Here is a 17,515-nt window from a genome sequence, read left to right as displayed (position 1 = left end):
AAGATGTTGAAACCTTCTTTATTTCATTCAAAAAAATGGCGAGGCAGATGGAGTGGTGCGAGGATTTATGGGTAATGCTAGTTCAGACTAAACTGGTAGGCAGAGCCACTGAGGTATTTGCTGCGATGTCAGATGAGGTGACAAGAGATTATGAAGAGGTTAGCAGACTATTTTAAGTGCTTATGAACTGGTACCAGATGCATATAGACAGTGGTTCAGAAACACAAAGAAGGAACCAGATTAGACTTATATTGAGTATGAAAGAATTAAACATAGTCACTTTGATCTATGGGTGCGTGATTTGAAAATAGATAGGACATTTGAGGCTCTAAGAGAGATTATTCTGCTGGAGGAGTTTAAAACTCACTTCCAGAGATGGTAAGAATTCACGTGGAGGAACAGAAAGTTCAGGAAGTGAGAAGGGCAGCAGAATTAGCAGATGAGAACATGCTGGTGAATAGGACAAGCTTCTGGGCAGAATTATGTCCTGTGAGGGATAGAAGTTGGAAGAAGGGGATATCTTACACTACTATCCAACAATAAAGGGCACTGGTAAGATTTTATCACAAGTTAAAGTAGCACAAGAGGGTGGATAGGAGGTGATAGGCCTCAGGTGTTTTCACTGTAATGGAATGGGACACAGAAAATCAGTACCGGTGGTTACAGAAGGGCACTGGGAAAAGGTATTTTCACTGCCAGAGAAGGTGGGACATGTAAAGACACAGTGCTGTTTGTTAAAGAAAAGCACTGTGGGAAAAGATGTGCTAAAGAAGCTAAGCCAGTGGCATTAATGAAGGTAATAAAGGAGACCCCAAAAAAGAGCTGAGGAGCTGCAGGAGTGTGCACAGCCTAGGCAGGGACTGGGTATGGAGTTAGTACCTGATCTCTACAAAGAATTCACCTCTGTGGGTAAAATTTACTCAGAAAAAAACAAGCAGAGAAGGATAAGAAGTTATAATTTTGAGAGATACAGGATCCAACCAGTTGCTGATAGTAAGGGATGAGAGAATATGCATTCTTTCTGATCTGTTACCCGAGAGTGTGGTAATTTGTGGGATAGATGGACAGAAATTTAGCGTTCCCTATGTACGATCAGGTTGGAGTGCCAACTCAGGACTGGGGAAGTTACAATGGGAGTGACTGACAGAGTGTCAGTTCCAGGAATTCAGATTGTTCTTGGGAATGATTTGGCAGGATCCAAGGTGGGAGTGACACCCCTTGTTGTGGAGAAGCGCAAGGAAGACCAAGAAAGTGAGGAGTTAAAACAAAGGTATCCTGGAATTTTCCCAGACTGTGTGGTAACCAGATCCCACTTTCGTAAGTCACAGCACTAAGTGAAAAGTAAAGAGAAAGATTGAAGTTCAGTTAGCAGATACCCTGTTTGATGTAATAGTGCAGGAAAAGCCTCAACATACTGAGGGTCAGACAGAAGTGTTTAGTCCTGAAAGGCTAAGAGACCTGCAACAGTAAGACAAGATGATAAAAGACATATATGTGAATGCGTACAATGGAGACCACGGCAGGTTAGTGCAGAGGAGAAATGGGCCGAAGTGCACCAGATTGTGTTGCCGGTAGCATAGATTTAGATTAGATTACATTACAGTGTGGAAACAGGCCCTTCGGCCCAACAAGTCCACACCGACCCGCCAAAGCGTAATCCACCCATACCCCTTACCTAACACTATGGGCAATTTAGCATGGCCAATTCACCTGACCTGCACATCTTTGGACTGTGGGAGGAAACCAGAGCACCCGGAGGAAACCCACGCAGAAAAGGGGAGAACGTGCAAACTCCACACAGTCAGTCACCTGAGGCGGGAATTGAATCCGGGTCTCTGGCGCTGTGAGGCAACAGTGCTAACCACTGTGCCACCATGCCGCCCATACAGACAGGAAGTGTTACAGGTAGCACATGAAGTACCTGTAGGAGATCACGTAGGGGTACAAAAGACTCAGACTAAGGTACAAAAACATTTTTATTGGCCTAGAATGCACAAAGATATGGTTAACTTTTGCCAAACGTGTCATACATGCCAAATGGTAGTTAACTCGCTGTCGGTAATAAAACCAGCACCTCTGTTGCCAATTCCTGCATTTGAAGAACCTTTCACGTGGGTTATAATTGATTGTTTAGGCCCCCTCCCGAGAACTAAAAGTGGGAACCAGTACTTGTTAACCATAATGGGTGTGTCTACCAGATTTCTGAAGTATCAAGGCAAAAAAGGGTAGTCGAGGAGTCAGTATCTTTCTTCACACGGTATGGGCTACCCAGAGAGATTCAGTCGGACCAAAGGTCAAATTTAACTGCTAGGCTGTTTAAGGAGGTTATGGATAGCTTAGGTATACAGTACTTTAAATCCAGTGCTTATCATCTTGAATCCCAGAGAACTTGAGAAAGGTGACATCAGACCTTGAAGACCATGTTAAGAGCATACTGTCAGGATTACCCAAATCATTGGGATAAAGGTATCCCATTTGAATTGTTTGCCATTTGAGATGCCCCAAATGAACCTACTCAGTTTACTCCCTTTGAGTTATATTCGGTCATGAAGTGAGAATCCCTTTAAAATTAATTAAAGAAAAATTGACAGGACCAAAGTCGGAAATCTCACATTTAGATTATGTATTGGAGTTGAGGGAGAGACTAAATCAAGTAGTTGAGTTGCTAAACAGCGACTAAAGAGGGCACAGTGTAGAATGAAGCAGGTGGCAGATAAAAGCTCTGAGACTCAGATGTTTTCCCAAGGGGATAACATGTTAGTACTGTTACCAATGATAGGAGATCCCTTCAAAGCCAGGTTTAGTGGTCCCTATCAAACTGAGAAAAAGTTGAGTCGGGTGTACTATTTAGTAAAGATGCCAGATAGAAAAAAAAAGGTATCGGGTATGTCACGTGAACATGTTGAAACAGTGTGATACTAGAGAGAAAGAACTGGAGAAGCAGGTGTTAGTTACTGCCACGCAGAATGGGGAATCAATTCCAGATGACATGGATTTTGAGGTGCCTCAAAATAGATTTAAAAATGAAGAAGTCCTTGAGGAGTGGGATAGATTAGTAAGGTATTTGTCTCAGGAACATAGAATGGAGTTGAAAGATTTGTTACTGCAGTGTAAGGCCATATGTAAGAATCAGATAGGGAGGACTAAAGCTATTGTACGTGAAGTAGATGTAGGGAATACTGTTCCAATAACACAACACCCCTATCTGCTTAATCCTGTCAAAGCTAGACAGGTCCAGATGGAGGTGGAGGCCATGCTTGAAGAAAACATCATCGAACCAAGCCAGAGCGAGTGTAGTTCATCGATTGTCTTAATTGCCAAACCGGACGGGACACAACGATTCTGCGTGGATTGTTGGAAGGTCAATGCTGGTACAAAATCAGACTCATATCCAATTCCTAGATTAGAGGATTGTATTGAGAAAGTCAGACAAGCCAGTTATGCCACCAAGTTGGACTTACTGTGTGGTTACTGGCAGGTATCTTTATCAGAATCAGCAAAAGAAATTTCTGCATTTGTCACCCCAACTGGGCTATATCAGTTTCAAGTGATGCCCTTTGGAAGAAAGAACACGCCTGCCACATTCCAAAGATTTATGAACAGAGTTGTGACTGGGTTAACAAACTGTGCAGTCTGTTTGGACAATGTAGTGATCTTTAGTAAGTCTTGGAAAGATCACATGGTACCGTTGGCAGAGCTCTTTGAACGACTATGAGAAGCAAAGCTGGTGATAAACTTAAATAAAACGGAATTCGCGAAAGCAGAGGTAACATTCTTGGGACATAACATCAGTCATGGAAGGTTGACCCCACAGAACACAAAGACGATGGTTACCGAGGAATTTCCACGACCAACTTCAAAGAAAGAGGTGTTTTGATTCTTAGGACTCAGCGGAGTCTATCGGAAGTTTGTTCCAAACTTCAGCACGGTTAACCAGTTTGCTGAAGAAGGACACAAAGTTTTGGTGGACAGAGTCATGCCAGGAGGCATTCGACCATTTGAAATCGATATTAACCACCAAACCAGTTTTAGCTACACCAACTTTTTCAAAACCTTTTAAAGTTGCCATCAATGCTAGTGACATTGGAGTTGGAGCTGCACTCCTACAGGAAGGTGAGGATGGGATTGAGCTGCCAGTTGGTTACTTTTCGAAGAAGATCAACATCCACCAGAGGAAACACTCCAGAATTGAAAAGGAACCATTGAGTTTGGTACTGGCCTTACGGCATTTTGATATATATGCCACGAACAATGTGTCGGAGATGATTGTGTCCACTGATCACAATCCGCTTACATTCATAGAACATTTTAAAGATGAGAACATGAGACTATTTTGTTGGAGTTAAAAATCATTCATGTTTTGGGTCAGAAGAATGTAATCACAGACGCATTATTGCAGATTTAACTGATAGAGTTTAGATGAGATTTGTCTTTATTTAATGTTTTATGTATAGGTATATGGGAAGAAGTTAAGGTGAACTTACATAAAAGTTATCAGTATGTTAGAGTAATGTGTTTAAAAGATAGAAAAAAATGAAACCATCTTTTCATTATGATGGTTCATTTTTTCTTAAGGGGGGAGGTGTTATGAAGATATGGGTGTACCTTTAAGAGAGTTAAAAGCAGTAGAACTACCGGACACAGTACCAAGCGTTCTCAATAAGGCAACAATATAACGCTGGGTCGAACATGTCAATTAGGTCGTTGCCTGGAGACAAAAACAAATTTGAATTTGGCCAATCAGTTTATATTCTAACCCGAAAAATACCAATTTCCAATCAAGTTTGAATTGAGTATATTGACAATCTTAAAAGCCAATGACATAATCCGATGCTTTGAGGTATAAGACTGGGGGAAATTGAACAGTTGAGAGGAGAACTGCCAAGTCCTAGCATGTAACAGACTGCTTGTAAAAATATATTTCTTAATAGTACCTTTTCAATCAGTAACCTGTGATGCAGAAATTCCTAACAAGGAAAAATGAAGACACAGGAAGATTCGAAGACAAAGCTACCTGGGTTTGAGATAAAAAGATGTGTTGTTTTGTAAATCTTAATTGGGAGTTTTATTGGACTAGTATTATAGAAGGGAAGATAAAATATAGAAATTGTAAATAGTTGTTAGTTAATTATTCTCTTATACTTTAAGAAATAAAATTGCTAATTTTTACTTTATATAGTTCTTGGCCACTCGATTTTTTACAGATTACTGCACAGGATAAACCTTTTCTATGTTGCTGGTTTTAAATTAAGCAGGAGAGTTTACCCTGTGTTGTAACATAAGGGTCATAGTTTGGGTATGCTAACAATACCTTTACAGTGGTGGTAATGGGAGAGTAGCACAGCAATGGATGGTGATTTAGGACAGAGATGTTTTGGCATCATCACATGAGCATTTGTGGCCCTCACTGGCCAGGAGGAGCAACATCCTGCCTTCATAAGGGACAAGGAACTGAATGTTGTGCATCCCACCACCCACTTTGTCTCTCTTAATGTGAGCCATTTTTTCATGGAATGGTATGAAGGGAGGGATTGAGTGAAATGAAAGTGGGTGATGTGGCTGTTTGTGCTGGTGCAGGTGGGAGAAAGGTGATGAGGTGACTCAAGTGAGTGCATGGGCAGGGCAGGGGGCATGCAGGGTTAGGGTGAGGGGGATTTAGGGTGGTAAGAACAAATTAAGGAAGATGTTGCATATGATAGTGAGAGTGGTCGACCATAAGCCTTGATGGGAAGTTTGTGTGGTGACCAAGGTAGTATGAGATAGCAGAGAAAAATAGTAGGCACTAATCCTGATAGAACAATTAGTGTCATTGATGCAGGCATGTCACAGACTGTGGAGACTTCACTGACCTGGGTGACAGCTTCAGACCAGGCTGGCAGGGCCTGGTGCTGCAATCTACTCTGCTAGTCCTGTGGGAGGAATATGCCCTTCTCTGTACCATTCCAACCTCCAGGCCACTGGTCTTAAAGAGGGGTGCCAGTTTTCTCTTGTCTGATGTGTGTGGAAAATGACATGGACCACACAAGTCAGCTCTGGACCTCCCTCACTCTGGTTCAAAACTGTGTTTTATGTGTGTTGTCCAACACAGGAATCTTTGGCAATCCCATCAGTGGAGAGAATTTCTGTCTGTGGACAAGTATGGTGCCATAGAGGTGCAGTGCATAGGCGATAAAGTGAGTTTGTGAAGATAGTGTGACTAAATTTGACGAGACTTGTGAAGACAAACCTCCATTTAACTCTCCAAGATTGATACTTAGCAAATTTCAAATAAAATTCAGCAAATGGTCTCCATCTTCACGAGTCTCATAAGCAACAAGTTCCTGGTCATTGCTAATAGCTTTGTAAAAAATAAAAAATTCTTTCGCACATTCACCCTCCCTTTATTTCTTAACCAAACCTTAAAATTATGTCATCCATCATTGCAATGGGAAAACCTTTCTTCATCTATCTCACTTGAACTTGTCAGTCTTGTACACCTCTATCAAATCTGCCTTCAATATTCTTTGTTCCGAAAGAGAAACCCTGATTTCTCTAAACAAAAATCTAGCAAAAATCTTTTATCCCTGAAATGATTCTCTACACCTTCAAAAGTGTGGTGACCAGAATTGTATACAATATTCTAGTTATGGTCTAACCAGAGTCGTATAAAGATCCCGTTTTTGTACTTAATACCTTTATTTGTAAAGACCAAGATCTCATATGCCACATCAAAAATATATGCACATGAAACCCTAGCTCCCTCTGTTCCAACATACTCCTTAGCACAATGCCACTAAATCTACATTGCCTCCTCCATTCCTTCTCCCACTTCACACGTTTTTTTCTCCACCAAAAATGAAATTAGATTAATAAAACTCAATCTGCCTTTTACAAATCCGTGCTATCTCTCCTTAATTAACTCAATCCCCTCTAAGTGTCAGTGGCTTTTTTCCCCTGGATTATTGTTTCTAAAACCTTATCTAGCACTGATGTTAATCTGTCTATAGTTTGAATCCCTACAGTGTGGAAATAGGCCATTTGGCCGAACAAGTCAACACCGATCCTCCAAACAGTAACCCACCCAGACCCACTCCCCTATCCTATTACTTTACATTTCCCCTGACTAATGCACCTAAACTACACATCCCTGAAACACCACAGGCAATTTAGAATGGCCAGTTCACCTAGCCCGCGCATCTTTGGACTGTGGGAGGAAGCCAGAGCACCCAAAAGAAACCCACGGAGACATGGGGAGAATGTGCAAACTCCACACAGTCACCCGAGGGTGGAATTGAACCTGGGCCCCTGGGACTGTTGGCAGCAGTGCTAACCATTGAGCCACCGTGCTGCTCATGGTGTTATTGCTACACCATTCGATGTTTGAATGACTCTCATTCTGTAGAATACTGAAGATGTGTTGACCAACGAGGAGTTCCTTGTTTCAAGTGTTCCAAGTGTTTCCTTGCTGATGTATGCCACTCATTGACCCACTGATGCTACTTTGTCCATGTGAATTAAATCAGACTCCTGTTCTTCGTAAAGTCGCTGTTTTTATTACTGCGCATGCAGTCAGTAACCTTTATGCTGCTGGTTACTCAACTTTGCTATCTCAAGTTAGGTTTAGAAGAATGAGAGGTGATCATGCTAAAACACAGAATTCTGACGGGGCTTGAAATGGTCGATGTTTTCCCTTGTGGGGCGATTTCCAACTCCGAGGGCGCAGCATCAAACTGAAAGGTTAAATCAGAGATGAGGAGGAGTTTGTTGTTGGTCTTTGGACTTCTTTTCCCCCAGAGAGTAATGGGGATTCAATGTATTCAAGGCTAAGTTATACTGATTTTTGAGTTGTGGGATTTTCTCTGGAATGTTGGAGGCTTAGGGGCGACCTTACAGAGGTTTAAAAAATCACGAGGGGCATGGATAGCCATGGTCTTTTAGCAAGGGTAGTGGAGTCAAAAACTAGAAGGTATAGGTTTAAAGTGAAAGGGGAAAGATTTAAAAGGGACTTGAGGGGCAATGTTTTCATGCAGCGTATGGTGCATGTATCAAATGAATTGCCAGAGGAAGTGGTGGAGGCTGGTACAATTACAACATTTAAAAGGCACCTGAATGGGTAGGAAGGGTTTAGATGGATATGGGCCAAGTGCTGGCAAATGGGACTAGATCAATTTAAGATATCTGGTCAGCATGACAAAAGTGTCTGTTTCCATGCTGTAGGACTCTATGAATATAGACAGGGACAATTACCAGACAATTGCACACCATTTGTCTAGTAGGAAGACATTACTGTCATCTTGATCTCATCCTCACCCATGTTCATTAATGTATTTTATCCACTTGTAGTTACTGGACAAACAGTATCAGGAATTGTAACTGATTTCCATTCCAGCCTAGTCTAAGGGTACCCAGAGACTAAATGTAGTATTTCCATCCCTATCTTGGCTGAAGTTAGGTGATGCAGCTTAGTCCAGTTATGAAACCTGAAACATTTCTTGGGCCAGGAATTTTCTCTGACATCCTGCATGTAAACTTAGAGCAGCTGAGTGAGAGCAATTCCAAAGAAATTACCAGTTTTGGATTGTGGCGGACAGAGCATTTATTGACTGAAACAACAAGCAACATATTTTAATAAATGTACTAATATTTATTAATATTCATCAGAAGATTAATGGATGGTATTTTGAATGCAGTACCAATATTCATCATATTGTTGAGGAAATATTTTTCCAGCTCTTCCTAGAAACTAAAACTACACTGCTATTCATTGCATTTGGAGTAAAAGACTTTATTCTCAAACTAGTCCCACTGCTTCCTGTTCTTTTTGCCAAAAGTAAATGTTTAATCATTGTAGATTTGCAATCAGAAATCATTTTTCAGTATTATCTGCATCAAGAGTACATTATAATGTGTGCCCAACCAAAAGCAGTTTACATACAACAGCAAACTGAGGTCACAAGAGAAAATATTGTGGCATAACAAATCCTACATCTATGATAATATCCTCATTACCATTATTTTAACTTTTCTCAATCAAGGCAGGACAAATGTTTTGCTGTGGGAGAGGAAGAAATATGTTTAAGAAACCCAAGTGCAGACTGATGAAGCTATGCTTATTTACTGTGTTATTTGTTATGAAGTCATAATAACATTTATAGAAAAATAGTGATTCATAAATTTTAAATATAGAATTCAACAACAAATAGTCATTATATTGTCCATCTTTCACCCATAGTGTATATATATATAGTAGTGCATTTAGCATAGATACAGTAACTTGGAGATTGAATTTGTTTTAGTATTGTTGGCATTCCATGAAAATTTGCTTTTGAATATCAATAACTTTTCGTGCTTTCTTTGAAAGCTGAATAGCTTCTTTTGCATGCTTCTTGGAAAGTCTGTTGAGTGATGTTTCTTAAAATTCTAGCCTTTGATTTCTCACAAAACATTCCTTAAAGCGATACACCTGAACCTCTTGAATCTCTTTTAAATCTTCTTGTAAACTCAGAGCTGAGTATTTCTTTGAAGCTTCCTTGAGATTGTAGTGCCACTCTGCTGTTTCTGGCACCTGGTAGTGGTTTGCTTACAGAAACCTGAACTCCAGACTTTGGTATTAATAATTATGGGCTATGTAAAAATATCACATTCGTCATGCAGAGTTAACTTGCAGTAAAAGTTTTATTTCTGTGAAGTATTCTTTTCATCATGTTGGTCTGCCATTCTGCATAATTTGTGGTATTCCATTGCTTATGTTATCTGTAATCTCCTGCACCTGAAAAATAACAAATCAAGAGGTTAATTTGCTGTTACTGCACCATCGGCATGTGTCCTTTTACGCAAGCAGGAATTGATGAATGTAAAATCCTCTATACTTGCAATTGAATCAGCAACACAATGATCACAAAAGAACACATTTGGGAAATGAATTTCTTGTAGGAATTTATTTTTGTTGGGGGAATGACTTGTCTGATGCACAAGGATCTGATGGAAGAAAATGGATTCTTTGTGATACTCAACAAAAAAAGTCATTCATAAAGGCACTTTCACCTGTTTGGTGCTAAACAATAGGACTTGAGAATATTGTTATTGAGAGTATTTTTTAAAAGATCAGACCCGTTTAGTCTTTCAATCATGTTCCATCACTCAATGGATTGAAGCTGATTCTCTACATTAGTAAAGTAGCTTTTATTTGTCATTTCTACCATATACAACTGATACAGTAAAAACAAGACACCATTCCTCCAGTACCGAGGGTGCTACATGGACAGCACTAACTATACAATCGTACACGGCATAAAGTGCATAAGAATGCAAAACACGAAAGCTACAGTATAGTAGAAGAATGATAAATAATAAACATTTTTCTAGAAGCAATTTGAAGTCCGATCATACTGTGTTTAGGAGCCTGATGGCTTTGGGGAAAAAACTGTTCACATCCTGGCCGTGAGAAACCGAATGCTCCTGTATCTTCTGCCAGATAGCAGGAGGGAGAAGAGTTTGAGTGAGGGGTGTGTGGGGTCTTCCACAATGCTTTTAGCCTTTTAGATGCAGCATGTGGTGTAAATGTCTGTAATGGAGGGAAGAGAGACCCCGATGATCTTCTCAGCTGTCCTCACTATCTGTTGTAGGGTCTTACAAGCCGAGACGATACAATTCCCGAACCAGGCAGTGATGCAGCAGCTCAGGGTACTCTCAATGAACCCTCTGTAGAATGTGGTGTGTATGGGGGGGTGGGAGGTGGGCTTCCTCAGCCTGCGCAGAAAGTAGAGATGCTGCTGGGCTTTCTTGGCTATGGAACTGGTGTTGAGGGTCCAGGTGAGATATGCTGCCAGGTGTACATCAAGGAATTTGGTGCTCTTCATGATCTCCACGGGCGAGCCGTTGATATCCAGTGGAGAGTGGTTGCTCCTTGCCCTCCTGAAGTCAACAACCATCTCTTTCATCTTGTTCACATTCAGAGACAGGTTGTTAACCACTGCACCTCCTCTCTGTGTGCTGACTCATTGCTCATGCAGATGAAACCCACTCCATTCGTATCATCAGCACACTTGATGATGTGATTGAAGCTGTGCATTGCTGCACAGTTGTGTGTCAGCAGAGTGAACAGCAGTGGACTGAGCACACAGCCCTGGGGGCCTCCCATGTTCAGTGTGATGGTGTTGGAGATGCTGTTCCCAATCCAGACTGACTGAGGTCTCCCAATCAGGAAGTCCAGAATCCAGTTACAAAGGAGGTACTTAGGCCCAGCAGACTCAGCTTTCCAATCAGATGCTGAGGAATGATCAGGTTAAATGCAGAACTGAGGTCTATGCACAGTAATCTGATGTAGGTGTCCTTCTCCAGGTGGGTGAGGGCCAGATGGAGGGTGGTGGAAATGGCATCATCTGTTGAGCGGTTGGATCGATACACAAACTGCAGGGTGTCCATTGAGAGGGGTCAGCAGGGTCTTAATATGCCTCATCAAAAACCTCTCAAAGCACTTCATCATGATGGGCGTAAGCACAACAGGGCAATAGTCGTTGAGACAGGACGCTGAAGAATTCTTCAGCACGGGAACAATGGTAGCGGCCTTGAAGCACGTTGGAACTATGGTGCAGCTCAGGGAGATGTTGAAGATGTCCATGAGAACATCCGCTAGTACGTCAGAGCATCCTCTGAGCACTCTGTCAGGTGTTAATTGGTCCAGCAGCATTACATGGGTTGACTTTGCAAAGGGTTTTCCTCACGTCGGCACTGGTAAGACACAGCACCTGGTCATTGGGAGGGTGTGATGGACTTCCTCACTGCCACACCATTTCGTGCCTCAAGCCGTGCATAAAACCCCATCTTCTCACACTATCTCCATTTCTCATAAGTCCCTCAAACCCCCAAATTTTACTGGCCTCACATACTCAGTGTCCAAGCACCCACAGCTCTATGGCAGAGTTAACTGCAAAGATTTGGAACTTTCTAAGTAAAAGGATGTCTCTTAACCTCAGTGTCAATTCATCAATGTCTTATTCTGAGGCTGTGACCCTGTGTTTTGGATTTCTCATCCAGGGAAACCATCGACCCTATCAAACCTCTTACGGATATTTCTACGTTTCAACCAGATCATCACTCATCCTTCTCAATGTACCTAACATCACTTAGTCTACTCAATCTCTTCTCATGGGACAATTCAATTTCTCCAGGGTGAGTGCATCCTTACCTACAGAGGTGTCCAAAACAACATGCTGTTATAATTCAGAAAGTCAATTGGTGAATGATAATCCTGGCGCCAATTCTTCATCCATCTTATGCTTGTTTGGAGTTAAACATAAGGTTACATTTCCTAACTTCATACACCACTGTTTCATTCAGCATTCATTGTTAATACACGTTTGAAAGACCATATCCTGCACATCCAGAGTCAATGCCCATGATGTCACTGTCAACAACATCTGAGGCAGCTACCTGCATTAAAAATGGTGCTATTCAAACAGACATATAAGAGGTAAGACTCTACCTTTGAAAACTCTATTTAGTGCATGAATGAAGTCTGAAAATAGTAGATAAACACAATTACCCCAATTATAATTAGTGAGTGAAGACAATAGACAATAGGTGCAGGAGTAGGCCATTCTGCCCTTCGAGCCTGCACCACCATTCATTATGACCATGGCAGATCATCCTCAATCAGTAAAAAGAGACAAATAGAATGAGTGAAGTGGGAGAGGAATTTAGTGAGGTGATGAAAGGACTGTGCAAAGCAGGGAAGAGAGTGGATGAAATGGTTTTCCTAATTGCTTACTCTACTTGTATGCTAGCTTTCTGTGATTTTTGTACAAGAATGGGTCAACGCTGAATGTAAGCATTTTGCAATCTTTTATCATCCAAAAGGACTTTTTTTTTTAAAGCTCTCCCTGGCCACATCTGTCACATGTATGCCCCTTCAGCCAACCTGTCTGTAATTCCTTTACAGCCTTTGTATCTTCCCTGCCATTTACTTTCACACATAAATTTATATTGACAGCAAAATTAGATATATTACACTCCGTCCTCTCATCTAAGACATTATTATAGATTGTCAATAACTGAGACCCAAGTGCTGATCAGTGTGGTACTTTGTTATTTACAGTCTCGCAATTGTAAACAGTCCTGTTTATAACTAACATTTTTTTCTGCCCATTTTCCAATCCCCATTCAATGCTTAAATTACTCTAATCTCATATGATCCTGATAATGTCTTGTGTGACACCCCTATCAAATGCTTTTCAAAATTATTATATATCTGTTATTGGTCATTATCATAAAACAAACTAATTTGCCAAATATAATTTGCCTTTCATAAATCTGCGTAAATCCTTCTTTGTACGATTTTCCAGGTGTTTTACAACACACCTATTTTTGCGTTCTAGCATTTTGCTTACTACAGTATAGCTCACAATTTTTCTGTTCCTTAAAAGGCAAGATTATTTTTGTCACATTCCAATCCCTAGCCACTGTTCTGAAAACTTAAGAATTCTGAAATATCAAAACCAATGTATCCACTATCGCAGAAATTATCTAATTTGAAAGCCAAGCATATAGGTTGTCACGTCCAAGGCATTTGTCCCCATATTGTTCCTTTAATTATTTTCTGTCCTATTTCATTACATATAGTGATTTATTTGAGTGTTGCATTCTTGCTAAATTCCTGGTTTCTCATAATGCTTTTATGTCTCTACCATGAAGACAGTTACAAAGTATTTAATAATACCTCCTTATTCCTCACATCATTTCACCTCTCTTTACCTCTATTGGTCCCACTTTTACTTTCACTAATCTGAGTAGTTCCATTGTGATAGAAAAGCTTACAATTTTTTGTCACTTGTAGTCTATGCTGATATTCTCTTCTCTTCTTCCTTATCATGTTATTGGTCCTCCTTTGCTGAATATTTAAGTTCTCCTATTTCTCAGGCACACTACTCTTTTTGGCAACATTATAAGGCTAATCACTTGATCTAACTCTGTGGTTAACTTATCTTGTTAGACACAATGAAGCTTTTTTTCTTCTGTTGCGTTTTTGTGTCTCCAAACAATATATATTTGTTGCTAATTACGTATTTGGAGTTCTAACTGTTAGCCACTGCTTGTCTGTCAATACATTTCTTTTACTGGAGTTTCACAATCTACTGCAAACAACATAACCTTCATAGCTATGTAGTTTATTTATATTTAAAACTTTGCTTTCTGATTTAACTAAATAACCTTTAAACTTTAAATTCAATCAATATTATGATTTCTCTTCCATAGAGGCCCCTTTAATATAACAGTACTAATGAGATGTTTTTCAATGCACAATACTAGATCGAAAATAAAGTACTGCAGATGCTGGAAATCTAAAATTAAAGCAGACAATTCTGGTGAAACTCACCAGGTGTAGTTCCATCAGGGTTAAATTTCAAGCTGAATACAACTCTTTTTCAGAAATATTAATTCTGTTTCTCTCTTCATGATGCTGTCAGATCTGCTGAGCTTGTTGAGCATTTTTTGGATATGAAATAGCCTATTTCTTAGCCTGTTCTTTAACATGGTGACCTCAAAAATGGTTCTCTTTATAATCCATGAAGTCTTGCTCTACACTGTCACTGTAAATTTGGTTTACCCAATCTACATGAAGATTAAACTCCCACACAAATACTGTGTTATCCTCATTACACGTGCCTCCAATTTCCTATTCCATTACAATGACTCAGAAAATCAATAATTAGGAACAGTTTGGTGAATTAAGAAAAAGCAATTGGAAGAACCTTTTCAAATCCGATTGCTGGAAACCATTCCTTGGGGTATCTACCTCAGCTTTTCGCCACTGTGCTGCAGATTGATTCAAGAAAACCTCAACAGATGTAATAACGGAGTAAAGTCAAAAATAAGATTCAGAACTAACTGTTAAGGAATACAAGTTGGATTGTGAGTAGTGGCACAATGTTGGAAACTCATCATGATTCTGCACTCTTCCAGCTTCAAGTGTCTTAAGTTGGGAGTTAAGTATGAAAATGCTGTGGAGCTAATGGGTAAATATTTTCAAAATGCAACATAATTATAGACCTCACCCATTATTATGTCTTTAACAGTTCACTCCTGGTTTCCTGAGGAATGAATTAACATGTCAGGGTCAACAGAGTGAGCATAGGTTGGAGGCGTTATTCAATGAAATGGGAATGGCTTGGCATATCTGTTGGCCTGCCAATGTAAGAGGTTCGTGCTCAGAGCATCCTTTTCTGAGCCTGCTCCAGAAGTGACTTCAAACCATGTACTTTATCCACTGTGATGAGTTGTTCCCTGTTACCAGCCTTCACTGCAGTGCGGGAGCGAATCATGCAGCTGTAACATGGATCTCAGATGAGGAACAACTCCAGCAGCATGAGGAGCCATGCTAACATGTACAGCAGAATTAGCTGTGGGAGCAGCAAAAAGAAACAGCAGCTGGCTTCAACAAAGCTGCGTGCTACTTCAGAAGATGGAATGGACTGAGGTCCACCTCAAAACAACCAATACCACCAATACAAGGTATTTAAATAGAAGACCCGTTTCTCAAGCAAAAGTCCATCATGAGTTCTAGACTTTTGCAATGAGTTGTTTCTGACATATGCAGTGTCCTGGAACAAAGCCTCCTTCCTACAGAACTCTATGGACACCCATTATCTAACCATCTAAAGTTACCTAATCTTGAGTTGTTTCAGCTCTGCCTAGTTTTTACATACATCATCTCACACAACATCTACCATGGATACACCTCAGGATCTATGCAGAGATTATTTTTTTACACACTATAATGCTCAAGGTATTTATTGCATGCTTCACTATATTGGAATAAAAATTTGCATTCACAAAAATACAAAGCATTTATTACCTTGACATTCTTTTAATTAAATAAAACCTTTCACACAAAATGTTTCATTAAGACCACAAGCCCTTATTTAAAACAAGAATTGGAACTCACAGACCCTCAACAGTTTAAAATCAATTACAGATGTTAATTAGACTGTGAACTGGCAGACACCCTACTGTGACAATGGATGGTTTTGAATACTGTCGTGCCACAATAATCAAGTGATGGAGGCCCTAAGATACATGTAAACAAACAGTGAAATACCAAGCAATAATTTTTTAACAACTGAAACATTTTTTTCTCAAAAATCTACTGTTGAAGATTTAAAAATTCCTTGCCAGCTTAACAGTTCCCTTTCATACATCTTCTTGACCCTTTTGACAGGTTCTTTTGATAGATATGTTTGACACTTCTGTCAGCTCTTCTTGGCAGATCCTTTTGACAGATCTCTTTGACACTTTTGACAGGTCTTCTTGATAGCTCCTTTTGATGTGACCTCTTGAAACATCCTTTGACAGTTTCAATGTGCTTGATAGTAATGGCTTTATACACTTTTTACATACCTGTACAACTACTTTTGACAATTCTAAAGGGCACTTTACCTACCATGTGAAGTACATGATTCACACCAAAGAGCACTTGACCTCGAGCGAAAGGTACCATACCTCCAGCAAATGGCATCTCATCTTCACCAGAGCAGTCCCAGGACCAGGTCCAAAGGGTACCTTATGCCTCCAAAAGAGTATCACTGGCTAGCCAAAGAAACGCACAAAGTTCACACTTCAGGTTTCACACTCCAAAGTTATCAAAACCCCCCTTCAGTGTTGGCAGCTGATGATTTAAATAGCCAGCTTATTCTGTGAACTGTGCACGTGCAAATCCCACCAGAGCCATGTCTGGCCCTGTGAAAGTGACAAATGATGTGTTAGGCTTGGACTTGCAACTTTTAGGCTCTTCTGCCTATTTTTATATGATAGAAAGACTCTTTGGTGTGGTGAAAATCGAGGCCAAAGTTGTTTATTGAAATAAGCATAAATATAAATCCATGAACACTGCTGTACATACTTGTGAGCCCACTTGTGCAACAGTTACTTCTTTTTCATCCTCTTATTGTTACCACAGGTGGCACAATCCCAATAACTTCAAAAGAGCACGAGACAAGGCATTAGTCCCTCTGTGTTGATAGAAAAGATGCCTATGGTGGACATCCTCTTTGTTTTGGAGCTCTTGAGAGTTTTGCTAAAACCTTCCCTTCTGCACCTTTGCATGGGTGGTCTTGGTCATTGATAAAGGTGACAGAAGTGTGGCTCTATCTGGAGATGAGGAGACAGGAAATGAGGAGTCGCAACACCTTGACAGGTGTCCCTTGGCCATGTTCCCATCTCTATCTTCCTTCTCATTCCCAGCTATATTTCTTTAATTGTTAAAGCTAGGGACCATTTGGCTGCATGTCAGTGAAGCTACCAAGGTAAGGCTTTGGTGTATGATGTGTAAAGTGCCAGTTAGAATGTGCAGGTCAGAAACAAGAAGGGGTTGGTTCCCAATCACATCCAATTCCCATTCAGGTAGTCATTCTTTTCACAAATATTGACAGCAGTGCAAATGTCTGAGACATTATACTATTGTGGTTTGCAATGGACTCCTCCAATTTCTACCATATGGTTTGCATTACATCTGGAAATACTGAAGAAGTACAAACATTTC

General features: G+C 40.3%; 1 protein-coding gene across 2 annotated transcripts in view; it reads right to left on the bottom strand.

Annotated features, from left to right (window-relative positions):
* Nucleotides 1-8,577: 8,577 nt before the first annotated feature.
* The window catches only part of tmem196 (transmembrane protein 196), a 59,278-nt gene continuing 50,340 nt past the window's right edge, over nt 8,578-17,515 (bottom strand). The window contains exon 5 of one of the 2 annotated variants that reach the window (XM_043689780.2): nt 8,578-9,748. Coding sequence is in view for 1 of the 2 variants with exons in the window: in XM_043689776.2 (XP_043545711.1) it covers nt 9,680-9,748 (69 nt within the window). In the remaining variant the exon portion in view is untranslated. The remainder of the gene's footprint in view (nt 9,749-17,515) is intronic. The other variant, XM_043689776.2, reaches the window with a different exon arrangement.

The sequence above is a fragment of the Chiloscyllium plagiosum genome, unplaced genomic scaffold (genome assembly GCF_037043375.1).
Source record: "Chiloscyllium plagiosum isolate Xiang-an unplaced genomic scaffold, Cpla_swu_hap1 HiC_scaffold_5, whole genome shotgun sequence".
NCBI classification, from domain to species: domain Eukaryota; kingdom Metazoa; phylum Chordata; class Chondrichthyes; order Orectolobiformes; family Hemiscylliidae; genus Chiloscyllium; species Chiloscyllium plagiosum.
Note: the sequence above shows the minus strand (reverse complement) of the source record. Positions and strands in the feature narration are given on the sequence as shown.